This window comes from Anabrus simplex, chromosome 3 (assembly GCF_040414725.1).
Source record: "Anabrus simplex isolate iqAnaSimp1 chromosome 3, ASM4041472v1, whole genome shotgun sequence".
NCBI lineage: Eukaryota > Metazoa > Arthropoda > Insecta > Orthoptera > Tettigoniidae > Anabrus > Anabrus simplex.
Window position 1 is genome coordinate 104,626,859 of NC_090267.1, and position 14,648 is coordinate 104,641,506.

At 38.9% G+C, this 14,648-nt stretch overlaps 1 protein-coding gene across 1 annotated transcript in view; it reads left to right on the top strand.

Annotated features, from left to right (window-relative positions):
• PRAS40 (Proline-rich Akt substrate 40 kDa) overlaps positions 1-14,648 on the top strand; it is a 128,540-nt gene that overhangs the window by 77,903 nt on the left and 35,989 nt on the right. The window contains exon 6 of the mRNA XM_067142665.2: positions 4,503-4,683. Within this exon, the coding sequence (XP_066998766.2) occupies positions 4,503-4,683 (181 nt within the window). The remainder of the gene's footprint in view (positions 1-4,502; positions 4,684-14,648) is intronic.

Sequence of the window (14,648 nt, forward strand, 5' to 3'; positions counted from 1 at the left end):
AGACATCTCTGATTCCTTTATTCTCGGAACTCGCTAACTAATATTACAAGTTAATCTCATTATTTGATCCATAGAACAGCAGATACCATCATTGTATTAACACAACTAACACAGTTTGCCAGTTTGTTTTTATGCACATGCATTCTTGGGACTGGTTACTAAAGAAGTTTCTGACATAAGTTGACTACAGCAAACTGGATAAAATTAGCTTACTTGGGAAGAGTAATTAAAGAATAGAAGGTGTTATTAAATTGTCCAGTATTAGTTGGAACATTTAACATTTACAGGAAACATGAAAAATAAGGATATGTTAGTGCAAAATTTGTAAATAATAAACAACATAATGATTTAAACAGGCTTGTTTTTAGTTATAAGAAAAGTTTGTGGTTGTCATCAGAACTATCTCTTTTTGTTTCTCCAAGGGGCTATGAACGTTTGAGCATGAAACCATACCTGAGACTGCCATTGCTTCCACTAACTGTATTAGGTTTGCATGACGTTCCCACTATCACAATCCATTCTTTTCTTTAGCAACACCTTCATACTTTGAAATGTCAAAATCCTAGCTCACTGGCTAGGTAGCAGCAAGGCAAACTTACTTTAATTGGTCACATCATGTTAAGCCTTACTCCTTGAGACTGGAACGGACTCTTAATACATTTGTCACTATTGCATTTATGATAGAACTGCTGTGCTTTGTAAGTATTCTTAATAAATACAGTGTTCTCCCTAGGACCATTTTAGTGGGCGCACCGCCCTGCCATTCTTACAGACTGCCCGGCTAACATAACCTGGATACTGTATGTGCTAGTTACATAATAGTAATACAAATTTGAGTCATTAGGTGTTCCAAATTAAAATATAAATACTGTTTATTTAAATGATACATCTTCGTTATTGTCAGCATAATTGCATCAATTACATCGGAGTTTAAATATTTAGCTTGACCATCACGTAGTGTGTGTGAGCGGTGACTGGATTAGCGTGGAATCGCATGTGAGCACTCTATTTCACAAGACGTCACAAACCTGTATGGCAACCTAGTGGTAAGCCCCAGTGTTTCGTGGTTATGAACGAGCCGTAGAACATTTAATTGTGCCTTGTTCATGATAACACTAAAATAGTTCAAATTTGAAGTTAATGTTTACTTGTCTGATATTGTTAATGTCCTGAGGGGAAAATTGAAATTTTATCATATTTTTTTAACATAAAATTCCCCATTTGGCTTGATACAAAATTTCTGGTGAGAAGACTGAAATAGTTCTCTCATTTTTAATCTAATTTCACACTGAGTGATCAAAAGTCACGGGAAGGGGTGTTCCCTTAGAAAATGTGCTGTGTATGACCCGTGAGCTTTGTGGCTAACTGCGACGTAGCTGAGCAGTCTGTTACAGACACCAGTGTAATGAAGATGGCAACACATTGCGAGTTAACTGACTTTGAACATGGGATGATCATCTGCGCTTGTGTTATAGCATTGCGGAGATTACACACGAATTTGGGTTTCGAAGGTCAGCAGTGTCAAGGGTGGATCTTCAATATCGCAGAGAGAATGTTCCTACCCGCGTAAACCGCCGCACAGGAATACCACAGGTGTTAAAGGAAGAGACATCACGTCGCTTCCGCAGAACCATACTGGGTGCTCAACGGACTACTGCGAGTCAGATCACTGCCCAGTTGAATGTTGGGTGTCAGGAACCCATTTCTACCAGGACTGTAAGGGGGCAACTGCACCGCATAGGCTTTGACAGTCGACGACCAACTCTTGCCCCTTTGCTGACACCTTGACACAGCTCAATGACGTGCATGGGCCTACAAACATCAACGATGGACCATGGAACAGTGGCGGCATGTGGTATGATCCGATGAATCCCGGTTCCAGTTGTATCAGGCTGATGGACGCGTGAGTGTGTGGCGTATGCCCCACGAAGCTATGGATCCTGTGTATCAGCAAGGTTGTGTCCAGGCACGAAGTGGCTCTGTCCTGGTCTGGGTTGCATTGTCATGGTCGCAATTAGGCCCCATTGTCTAGCTACAGGGAGCGCTGATGGGTGCACGTTATGTGGACATTCTTTCAGACCATCTGCATCCCTTTCTGGCCCTAGAGTACCCTCATGGCGATGTCATGTTTCAACAGGACAGTGCACCATGTCATAGCTCTGTCGTGACACACAGGTGGTTGAGGAGCACTCCAGTGAATTACGACAAAGAATTGGCCTTCCAGATCCCCCAATCTTAATTTAATCGAGCATTTATGGGATGCTGTTGATGCTGGTGTACACTCCACGAACCCCGTACCAAGTACACAAGACCAATTGTGGGTAGCTGTGCAAGATGCATCGGTCCAGATCCCTCCAGAACAATTCCAACACCTTGTAGAGTCAATGCCTCACCGTATTGCTGCAGTTTTGAGGGCTCACGGAGGAGCAATTTGTTATTAAAATCACATTCAGTGTCTTCCCATGTCTTTTGGCCACTCAGTATATTACCGTATGTACGCAAGTTATCTGTGCACCCTAATTTTAAGAGAAAATTTTTAAAAAGAAGAAAACTGGCTTTAATTTGTGCTTTATTTACAAGAAATTACTCCTACATAAAGATGACTCCAGAACTGAACAAAATATTAATTTGTTATAAAAAATCAATCATAATCTTCACGTGTTGTTTGGCAGGCAACCTGCTCGATCAGTAACGCCATGCTATTTGCTAACCTTAGTATTAAGAGGTTAAAAATATCATTACTTTTCCCTTACAACAACAGTCACTACCATCGCCATTATCTTTTTATATTAATTTAAATGAATTTTCTGTATGAGAGATATATACCGTATAAATGCAAATACTCCACACCAACAAATAATTTTAGTAGAGAAAATTAAAGAAAGAAAATTGTCTTTATTTTGTTTTATTTGTATGAAATTCATCCTATATTATAATGTACTACAAAACTGAAATAAAATACAATTTTTTTAAAGAAATGCATCATGATCTTCAGATTCTGTTGCAGAAACATCCAGGACTTACCCTGCCATAGCAAAAAAAAAAATGTGAATTGCAGTTTTTATCAATAATGTGCAATAAAATATTGAAGTTATAATTGCATTTTCCCTGACCTCTATTCATCGTCATCAGTAGTGGAAGAATCATATTGTTGTTGCCATCTTCCCATAGATCATCATCCTCAGTTTCGTGAGTGAATTCACTATACTGCACTTTTTTCACCAGTGGCAGCGGAACTAGATTCCCATGTATATTTTACCCACTCACAAATCCAAGTCACATTCTGGTGCTTGATTTTTCCACTCTACATGAACGCTTGTTGTTTATCAGCCATCCATTGCAAATATAAAAATTTTGGTGCTGATTTTAATGGTCTGTACACATAGTGACTGGAGTATGGACATTACATCTCCAGGGATAATCACGAAATCAGTTCTCCCTTGTTGCAACTTCTGTCACACTTCTAGAGATCTGCGGAAGTTGTTCAGGACCAACATGGCAGCATGCCTGGACAATGTTGCCAAACATGTTACCCAGTCAACCACAAGGTTACTGTCGATCCACCCTTTCGGTTTGCTCTCACCTGTACACCTTTCACTGATACTTGAGGAATGGCTTTTCTTTTATATATCGCATAAGTTGGTAGCATCACCAGTTACACGTATCATGGCCATACACATTTGTTCGTCATTGCCGCTAGTTCTTGATCCCCCCTTTCCGTGACATTGTCATCGAATGGCATTTGATCCATGTTACCAATTTTTGTGGAAATAAATATTAATGTTCTCGGTGCAAATTAAGTAGCAATGAAAATTCATTACCTTTTCTGTATAATAACCTGGAAGCTTTTGAGTTTTCTACAGAACCCTAATTCAGTGCGATTAAGCAGTCTTGTTAGCATGCCCTGGCTAGCTTTGAAACCCGTAATGCCTAGTTCCTCAGCTATATCTGAAGCTTTCATTTGGTACATTTCACTTGTAACTGTGTATCTGTATTCTCTGTTATAATCTATATAATCACTCAGCCCTTTTCTGAAATCCAGACGCTTCACTGTTTGACCGCAAAATGTCTGGCAATTACTATTTGTTTCTTAAAGTCACCTCTTCTTTTTATCCAGTTGTGAATACAACGTTCTCTGACATCATGCTTTCTTCCTGCTGTGCACTTTCTAATGTTCTCTGCATTTTCAGTAACACAAAGCTCTTCTTTAGCTGTAAATGAGCGATAAAGAGAGCTTAACACGTGCTTCACCCTTCACTTCTACTATGCTGCTGACGACACACAGACCGGAGCTGGACCATGTTATAGTATAACAGGATCCATTATTTGATGTAAAGCGGAACCAACCATATTCCAAATGATTCACACACCCCATTTTTTCTTCGCTGATTTCCAGAGAAAAGCATGCGTGGAGTATTCGCATGTATACAGTATGTACAGTCTTGCCACCTAGAAGTACTGTAATTACATTATTATATTGCATATTATTATTGTGTGTTAAGAACGTGAGCACTGGCAATCCACGTGCCGAGCGACGACTGCCAATGAGACTGTTCTCACATCCAGGAACCCGAGGCAGTTCTAAAGGAGGATCATTTGATTCTGAGGGTCTCTTTGATCTGGAGGGAATGGATGAGATTCCTTCTGATATGCTTCATTCTGAAGAGGAAACTGATACTGATGGTAAGTAAACCAAGAGGTGTAGTATAGACAAATATGAGGTAGTTGTTGAATATTAAAATTAACAATATTTTATTATTCAACCATATTCAAATATATTTTCATCAAGTTTCCCAGTACTTTGATACATCATCACCCTTTCTTTTTATCTTGATATTATATGCTGTATTTTCTCCTTATCATACACTTCCTACATCAGTAAGGAAGAGTTCTCACTAATAGAGATGGAAAAGAAAAAATAGACAGACATCCCTCAGAAATATTTTGAAGGTAAAGTGCTGGGAAAGAGAAGCAGAGGAAGACCTAGAAAATCATACATTGAAGACCTGAATGAATATGAAGTACAGTAGATTCTCAGTAGTTTGAGGTGGACAGTACCAGGACTACCTCAAACTATCAAGAAACTTGGACTTGAGAAATTATGCGAAGAAGCCTCTGTACATAAAAAGGTTTACTTAACATTACAGCACAATAGTTTAGAAAACAAACCAAGTTATTGGCCATGCGGTTAGGGGGTCTTATTGCCATGAGCTTGCATTTGGGAGACGGTGGGTTCAAATTCCACAAACGGCAGCCCTGAAGGTGGTTTTCTGCAGTTTCCCATTTTGACACCAGGCAAATGCTGGAGCTGTACCTTAATTAAGACCACCTTCCCATCCTTACGTCGCTGAAAACCTTTGATGTGTTAGTGTGACGTTAAACCACTAGCAAAAAAAAAAAAAAAAAAAAAAAAAAAATACAAAACAAAGACATACTAATTGCCTTCCACTAAAAGCATCTTTTAAAAATAAAAATCTGCTGAAGTTAAACATTGTAGGATGTAGTGTTCACTAGTACTGTAATATGAAGTAAACACACGCATTTAAAAAAAAAAAGTCAAGTCTCTTCTGTTTTAATGAACTGCCCCGTTCCTGTGCAGCAATACCATGCCCTCCGTCTAAACAGCAGATTGGCCGATGACCTAGATGTTAGGCTCCTTTAAATAACAAGCAACAAACAAACAGCAGATTGTCCGTCAGGGTCGCCTTGGGCTGTTGTTTGACGTACGGAAATGAATAGCTGCTTCTAGTGCAGCACATCGGTGGTACAGTATCTGTCACATCCTCATCACTTTCACACTTTGTTGATGCACTCATTGTTTCTGTGATAGTGGCATTTATCATTTCCAGCTGTTTATCACATTCTGTCCACCCACGATGTTTGTTTTATCTGTGCTTTCACGGCCTGGAAGTATTTTAAGAAGATTAGACAATGACCGGTCATTCTCAGCACTGTTCACCTCCTCTATTTCTGGACTCTCTTTATTCAAATTTTTTGGCTTAACTAATGTTACTGAATTTATTTCACTCCATAACTCGGCCACCTAGTACATGTCCTTCAGTTATTTTTTTAAAGCTCCAACATTGCTATCCTTGCCTTCTCTTGCTCATAAAAGAGATTGTAGCTACTGGCACCAGTGATTTTTCTTCAGGCATTTCAGAACTCCCTGGTCCATATGCTGAATTAACCCAACCCATATATATACGTTATTGACCGCCGTGCCACATCCGCCAAACCCGTATATATACGTTTTGGTGCAGTGTGTACTTCACCGATTTCACAAATGAATGCGATATAGTGTCATGATTTGATATTCTGTGTAAATGCTCAAAGAAGTTCTGTACGGCATGTATACCACTCCATTTTGCGTGTTTTGAAAGCGATCTGGTGTTATTTCACCTTCGCTGGAGTGGAACATCTTTTCTGCTAACATGTAGCCATCATGGCGCCTTGAAGTATACATTCATCTCTTGTTGACGAAGAAATTGTCATAAATAGTGATTCTGGAGAGCTATATTTTGATAATGAAGATGGAGAACAAGTGGCGATACTGAACTACAACAAAGTGCGAGACAAAGAATAATGATGAGTCTCATGCAGAATTGTCACCCCTTCCTCAGAAAAATTATTTTTTCCCCAAATGTAAATTATTTTGATAATACCAGTTCTTGGATCAACAATTTTAAATTATATGTTAGTAATAGCATCACAGAGTGGAGTAGCCGCACGTATTAACATGCTACGTCTATGGAGCCAAGCTCTGCACTCGACTGGCAAGTGGGTTCGAACCCCACCGTTAGCTGTCCAGAGAATTGTTTTGTTTTGTTTCGTTTTTTCTCCCAAGCAAATGTCGGGACAGTTCCTATTCATAAACCACAGCCTATTCCTTCCACTTCCTTACCCAGTTTCATTCACCATCATTCATTTCATATTCATTATCTTCTCAACTGAGGTTTGCTTCGGAAAGGGCATCCAGTCGTAAAAATATGGTGTAAAATATAATCTCACTTCATCCCTGACCCCATATTGGGCTGCAGGACTAAGGGGACAATATGCATTCCATTAATGGTATCAGTAAATATGTATCTGTAAAAGTGCTTCTTCCTAAAAAAGCCCAGCCCACAGGGCTCGGCTGGTCATCAAAACTCGGCAGTGAAAAGGTTAAACTAGTGATAATAGGCAGCATAAGTAAGGTACGGATACTATCGCTCTGCGGTTTATCTTCACTTGGGTGTGAGCCCGCATTGTCCAGTGTTAATATTGCTTTGCATTTTGCTTTCTCATTTAGAAACATTTCACTTCATGAACATTTCCTGGTCCACCCATATACATATTTTTTATGCGTTTTGGTGACATGGAAACATGTTGAAATGTCTAGGCTTAGCAGACTTTCCATTAACAAATCAAGCTTATGATTTCCCGAAGCATTGGACGCAACGAGAACTGTGATCCATTTTTTGCTTTTTTTATGATCAAGAGCATTTTTTTCTTTGCATGAAGCGGGTGTTATTGCCGGTAACATTTTGAAGTTGAGTCCTATTTCATCATAGTTATAAAGCTGGTATGCTGTAAGGTTCTCCATTTTCAAGAGTTTTTGAAATGCTATGCACAAGTGCACAGTGGCCTCAGAAAATGCTGAGAGTTTCTCACCACGTACCTATAGTTGCTGTACACCAACATATGTTTTCTTTCCACATGTCCAACCAGCTTATACTCGCAGTGAAATTAGCATCTCCTTCCCTCAACTGGTTTCCAAACATCAAATCCTTTTCCTGAAGGATTTGCCCTGAAAGCGGGCTTCCCTGTTGCCCTTGCTGCTAAAACCCCATGTACAGTGCCTCACTTGTTTTTTCTTGCTCACATTTTTTCAATGACTTCCAATCAAATGATTGAACAAAGCACTTGAAAATGAAAGCGCTGCAGGTTAATTTCTGTTTCGTCACCATTTGCCGAATGGGACCTCAAAAATCCTCGGCAAGTTTTTTAATTGTCTCACCCTTGTCAGGTCTCCTAAATGCCTCCAACTTCACTTTCAAGGTAATAAATTTCCTTGCATGTTTTATACTTTTGTCAGCTGTCATGATGGATAAAAACAAAACATTAACTGCTTGAACAAGCGTAATGAACCACAACCACCTGCACAAATAATACAGTCGAAGGCCCAATAGATTTATTTTAGAATATGGTGCATTGTAGGTGAGAAGAGAGGGAAAGAAATGGGTAGGGGTATTGAAACTGCCAAACTGCATTCAAGATCTTTCTGTTGTGTGTTGTGTTTAGCTTGCGCCTCATATAAGGCAGTCGTGTAGTGTAAACTGATTATCTATTATTTCTGTTACTACTTCAAATTTTTTAGCTCAGATTTATGGGAATATCAAGAGAAAGGTTGGGAAGAATTTACAACTAGACTTGAAGAAGACAGTAAAGGGAATATGAAAATGATATATGGAATAGTAAAAAGTAAAAGATCACATAAAGAAGCAATTACAGCTCTGGAGACAGCAGAAGGGAATATAGTTCGCAATATGAAAGATATCAGGAATACAATGGGACAGTATTTTGACAAGCTTCGAAATGGCCCTAATGAGATCTCTGTTGAGGATATACAACAGAAAACAATAGAGGAAGGTGTCCCAATTACATGGACAGAAATAGAGCAAGCTCTGTATGATGAGAACTGGTAAGTCAGCAGGAGCTGATGAAGTTACAGCTGACATGATTAAAGCTGCTGATCCACCAGGAATACAGTGGCTGTATAGATTTCTCAGAACAATATGGAATGATAAAGAAATACCTGAAGATGGGACAAAAGGGATGATGGTACCTATCTTTAAGAAAGGGAGTAGAAGGAAAAGTGAAAATTACAGAGGCATTACCCTCCTATCACATGACCTTAAAATTATGGAGAAGATCATTGAGGCCAGAGTAAGGGATATACTAGAGTCTTAGAAGAGGAACAACATGGCTTTAGGGCTGGAAGAAGCACAACAGATCTGATATTTGCTTTGAGGATGTTGGCAGAGAAACACTGCGAAAGAGGAAAAGACCTAATTATTGTGTTTATGGACCTTGAAAAGGCGTATGATAATGTTCCTAGATCAACTATTTGGAAAAGTCTTAGAAAACTTGGTGTATCGGAGTACCTTATTAGGAAGATCCAAATGCTATATACTAATTGCAAAAGCTGTGCCAGTGTTGGAGATGGTCACTCTGAATGGTTCAATACAACCAAAGGAGTACAACAGGGAAGTGCCTTATGACCTCGTCTATTCATACCAGTTATGGATACCATTTTAAAGGAACTAAAAGGAAAAGGTATTAAAGATCTTCAGGCTCTGGTGTTTGCAGACAATGTGGCAATATGGGATGAAACAGAGGAGGGAGTGCAAACTAATCTGAATGCATGGTGTAAGAAGTTTGATGATTATGGAATGAAATTGAACCCATCAAAAACAGTAGCATTGGAAATCAGCAGACATAATACAAAATTCAGGACCACTAAGTTGAAGTAGTACACCAATTCAGATATTATGAAGCATAATAGCTAGTAAGACATAGTGATGACATTTATTGACATTGAGAAAGCTTATGTCAGTGTGCCGAGACAGTTGGTATGGGATACGTTAAGGAAAAAACAAGTTAACAGAGTGGAAGTGCAAATGATAAAAGCTATGTACTAAAATTGTGTTAGTAGTGAAGACTAATACAGGATAAACAAAATGGTTTAAAGTTGAAACTGGTCTCCGACAGGGAAGTGTACTATCCCCCATATTATTCATCATAGTCATGGATGAAATTCATAAGAACATTAAACAGAGATTGGGAAGACAGGCAACAAAAGCCATGTCGTTTGCAGATGATATAGTGATATGGGGTGAGGATGAAACGGATGTGCAAAAACAAGTAGATGTATGGAATCAAGAGACAGAAAAATTTAGGATGAAAGTAAGCACAGAGAAAAGTAAAACAATAGTGATGACAAGGGGAAGGAAGGAAGGAAGAGAAAAGACAAAACTGAATGGTAAAATTCTGGAAGTGGTTAAAAGTTTCGAAGTGTGATCACAGAAGATGCAAAGATAACTGAGGAAATTCTGAAAAGAATACAACAAGCAAACAGCTTCTACCAGAGTGTAAGGGGTATTTTGTGGAACCAAGATGTCCTGAAGAAATGTAAGAAAGTATTATATTGAACTTATTATGAACCCATACTAACCTATGCAGCTGGATCGTGGACTACAACAAAACTAGAGGAGAGTAGAATACAGGCAGCTGAGATGAAATTCCTAACAGGTATCGAGGGCAAGACCAGAAAGGATAGAATTAGAAATGAAATCTTGAGTACGGTAACCGTATTCAAATCTATTTCAATACTCCACGTAAACGTCGTAAATATTTACGAGAATGAACGGCTTGAAAATGACCTGCACCCAAGAATTAGAACCAAAATTTGGGGGGGAAAAGTGCGGGTGGTATTCGGGATTATGCAGTAAGTGAAACATTGAAGTCACAGACAAGTTTTGGGAGGAACTAGAGGATGCCATCAGCAAGGTCCCAATGGGTGATTTTAATGCCCAGCTAGGGAAGGAAGGCAAATGCAGGCACGTTGGAGAATATCCGGCCTACAAACGGATCAACAGAAACGGAGAGCAGGTAATGGAACTCTGCAAGGCCTTTAACCTGTAATGAAATCAGTTGCCTTTAGACATTCTTGAAAGAAGCAGAAGACTTGGTGTTTACCAAATAAACATTTGGGGGAGTTTCAGATAGACCCTGTGGCCATTTCAAGAAAATAACGGAAGGAATCCAGAACATCAAGGTACTAAGAGGTGCCAACTTCGATTCAGACCTTTACCTATCAAAAATAAAGCTGGGGTTCCTACCTAGGAACACTAGGAAGGCCAAAACAGCCAAGCTCACGAAGTTTGACTTAGAAAAGCTAACAATGTCAGAATTCATGGAGAAAATGGAAATAATGGAACATAACAGGGACCTAAAGAAAGAGCAAGGATAGCTCAAAAGTAAAATCTTCTTGTGTTATTAATGACTGTGCAGAATCAATGTTCATATTCTGATCTTCTTACGTTTATAGTGTTTCTGTCTTACCTTGTGTAATACACCAGCCGTCACTGTGTGGAAATTTTTTAAGTATGAACCATGTAATGTAAACAGTCATAAAAGTAGTGAACAAAGTTAGAGCACATGCAATTCAGAGACGTTTGTTCAGAGCATCAAGAGTTTCTTCCTGCCTTAGTAGAATTTTTGATAGAATGACGTGAATCCTTCCGTGAACTTGAAGATCCGGTTTTGCTGCAGGATTTTGCTTTCCTCGCAGACATCTCTAAAAATTTAAATATCCTTAACTTGCAGCTTCAAGGTAAGGATAAAAATATTGGCGGAACAATTTCAGATATTGCTTCATTCTCACAAAAGCTGGAACTGGATGGGGGAGGGAATCTCATCCAGGGTGAATACAAACACTTGGCCTGTTTGAAACAAATCCTTAAAAAGCAAGGCTTTTCCACGCCTCCTTACAGTAGCAAACAATACGCTGAAATTCTTTTAGATTTAAGAAGTCGATTCAACACTTAGAAAATTTCAAAGGCATTTCAATTGTTGCTCAGTTTGTCAGATCGCCTTTTATAGAGATTGGTGCTGAAGAGTTCTCTACTTGTTTCATGGAGCATTTTTATTTTCAGTAAGACAGTGCTGCAGTGGCGTTAGAACTGATTCTCAAAATGGTTTATCTGTAAAATTGCTTTCGTCAAGCACTGAAAATATTTGGCCTCCTGTTCCCAAAGAAAAATACCCAATTTTGGTCCAGGTTGCTTTCAAAATGAAGGCAGTGCTCAGCTTTACATACCTATCTGTGTGAGGTTTCATTTTCCAGTATGAAATTGATAAAGAACAAGTACAGAAACAAACTGACTGATGAACACTTGGACAACTGTATTCGAATGGCAGCCACTACCTACTCTCCCAACATTAAAAAACTTGTTCATGACAGAAAAGAGTGCCATCCTTCCCATTAAAGTTAATGAGTCTGGTAAAAATATCTGTTTTTACATTTGTAATTCATTACTAACTTCCAATTTCTTTCTTATGTTCAATTCAATTTCTATTTCTTATATACAGTTTAATTAAAATTCATTTCATATTTACTAGAAATGTAAGTTTCTAGACTATGAACAAATTTTTTTTTTTTTTACTTCTTATTTCTGTCTTAGTTTCTTTTGGTAGCTCACAGTAGGATTTTAAAATGGTGCAGAAACTTAGAAGCTTCCTAAGTTTGGCAACCACTGATCTATACTACATACAGGATGGTCAGAAACAAGGTGAACTGGGTATATCAGTGTTACAGGGTTGGTCATACTGGAAAATAATTTGAAAATATATAATTCTATATCACGCACCAGTGTAACTTTTTCAGCTGCTGAAGTTAGGCATTGAGATCGCTTTGCAGGTGAATTCAATTGGGCTTCAAGAGGCGTTGTTGCTAAATCTGCACGTGGCTTAAGACAACCCAGTCTTAATGAGAGCACCAATTGAAGAAAAAAATCTTTACCAAGGAAGGGATTTGAACACGGACCTCCGAGATGACAGAATCATGTCATGGCAAGTACGCTACAGTGACATTGATTGAAGCCCACAGTGTGTTTTTCATAAGTTGCTGATTTTTTGCCATTGGTAGCTGCTAGGCGATCGAACATTTACGTAAATGTTCGTTAACCAACCATGGTGCCATGCATTCAGTGCACTTGAACTCACATTGCAATGCAAGCCTTCTTCAATTGGTACTCTTAAGCCATTTGCATATATAGCAGCACCGCCTTGCAGTTCCCATTTGAATTCGCCTGCGAAGTGATCTGGTTGGCTAACTTGAATGGCTGATAAAATGACAGCAGCAGCAGCATCATCATCATCATCATCATCATCATCATCATTAGAGATGAGAATTATAGGCACTAAAAACAGTTAAAATAGGCAGGCATATAGGCTCTTAAATTAGCCAAACTAGGCATGTAAATAAGCACTAACGTGTAAACTAGCCAACAAAATAGGCATGAAAAAATTACCTATAATTTAATAACACAGTCACTAGAAAAGGAATTTACAACAAGCAACTTTTCAATGTTTTCTGGTAACAATCTTGTTCTCCTCTCATGCAGAATGTTCTTTGTACCGAGAGAAAGATACGTCAGCGTCAAATTAAGTGATTGGACAAAACTTCAATGAAGCCACTTCATCTGGTTTTAGTTCAATTGTTTCATCTACCTCACCTTGTAGCACCCTGACGCTTTCTATCCTGGATTCCGCTGCAGGACCCTATCGAACTTTTCACTGATAGCGGCTACCTTCCCACAAGTTCGGTCAAAACTTCCCCTGACTTCTTCCACAATCCTAAATGACCCCACCAGGGGCATGCCACTCTTCTCCAACTCGGTGATTGCTCCCGGCAGCTTGGTGAAGTTTGAAGATGCTGCAGTTTATGCAGGGGTATATTAGCTCCCACCATTGCAGTGCATAGGTCTGAAGAAAATTGTTGTTGGTCGCTGTTCACAGTGGACTGGTAGAAAGGCTGCGTTGATACAGCTTTCTGTACTCATATCAGATGCATCCCACTATTTCTGTGTTCAGCTATATGGATTTCTTTTCATATTTGATCTGAAAAATAATAAAATTGACTTAAATTACAATGTTCCTATATCTTAAATTTCTATAGTTGGGCTAATTAGCAATAATGCTTAGTATATATCATGCATTTGTTTCATGAAAAAGGGTCTATGAGAGATGATGTTTCCAGAAGTACACAGTTTTAAAGTAGGAGCAAGGGAATTCGTAATCTACATCAAATATGCCCTCGAAGATTTTTCACCTATAATTTGGCAGTATCATGTCGTGTTCACCGGCTGAAAAAAATAATCAAAATTACGTGAAACGATACCCGAATAGCGTAGAGGAGAGATAATTCATTTATGCTTGCCAGGGACCCACCAATCTGCCGCTAGCAGTATTCTTACTTACATAGAAGAATTGAAACGGAGGTCCTGTAAATCTCAGATTTGTGAACATTTTATTTGTTGGTATTTGCCGGCTTTGGTCAGCCAGGTCAGATGTCATGAAGACTATTTTCTGTTGTCTGCAATAGATCCTGCATCTTGTGTGCCCACAAGACTGCCACCCTTGTTGAAAATTAGAAAACACGTAATTTGAAATTGTTGTAGCAGGCGCTCATAACCTTACTTTAATGAGCTTACACCCCCCAGACTCTCTTTGCATGCACCCAGCACAACGATTACTAACCGGACCTCACTAATCCAGACCAACGATCTTTTCACTGGCCTGTTCTTGTAAATATAGTGTCGGTGGCCTTGTAAAGCACGCTGTGACGTCGTCTGAGCCGTGCCATGTTGTATGTCTAGCCTCTGTGACATCGTTCTAACCGCACCACATTGGATCTGCAAACTATGTTTCGCGAAGGCTTAGCAGAAGCATAACATAGTTGTAGAGCCTACACATAGCGCTGGTAAAAGTTACTCACGATTTTTTTAAGCATTGCATTTCAGTTCTAATTCTCTATTTTCACAGAAAATGAATCACAGTTCAAAATAGCAATTTTTAATTTAATTTAATTTTCATCCACTGTGTGA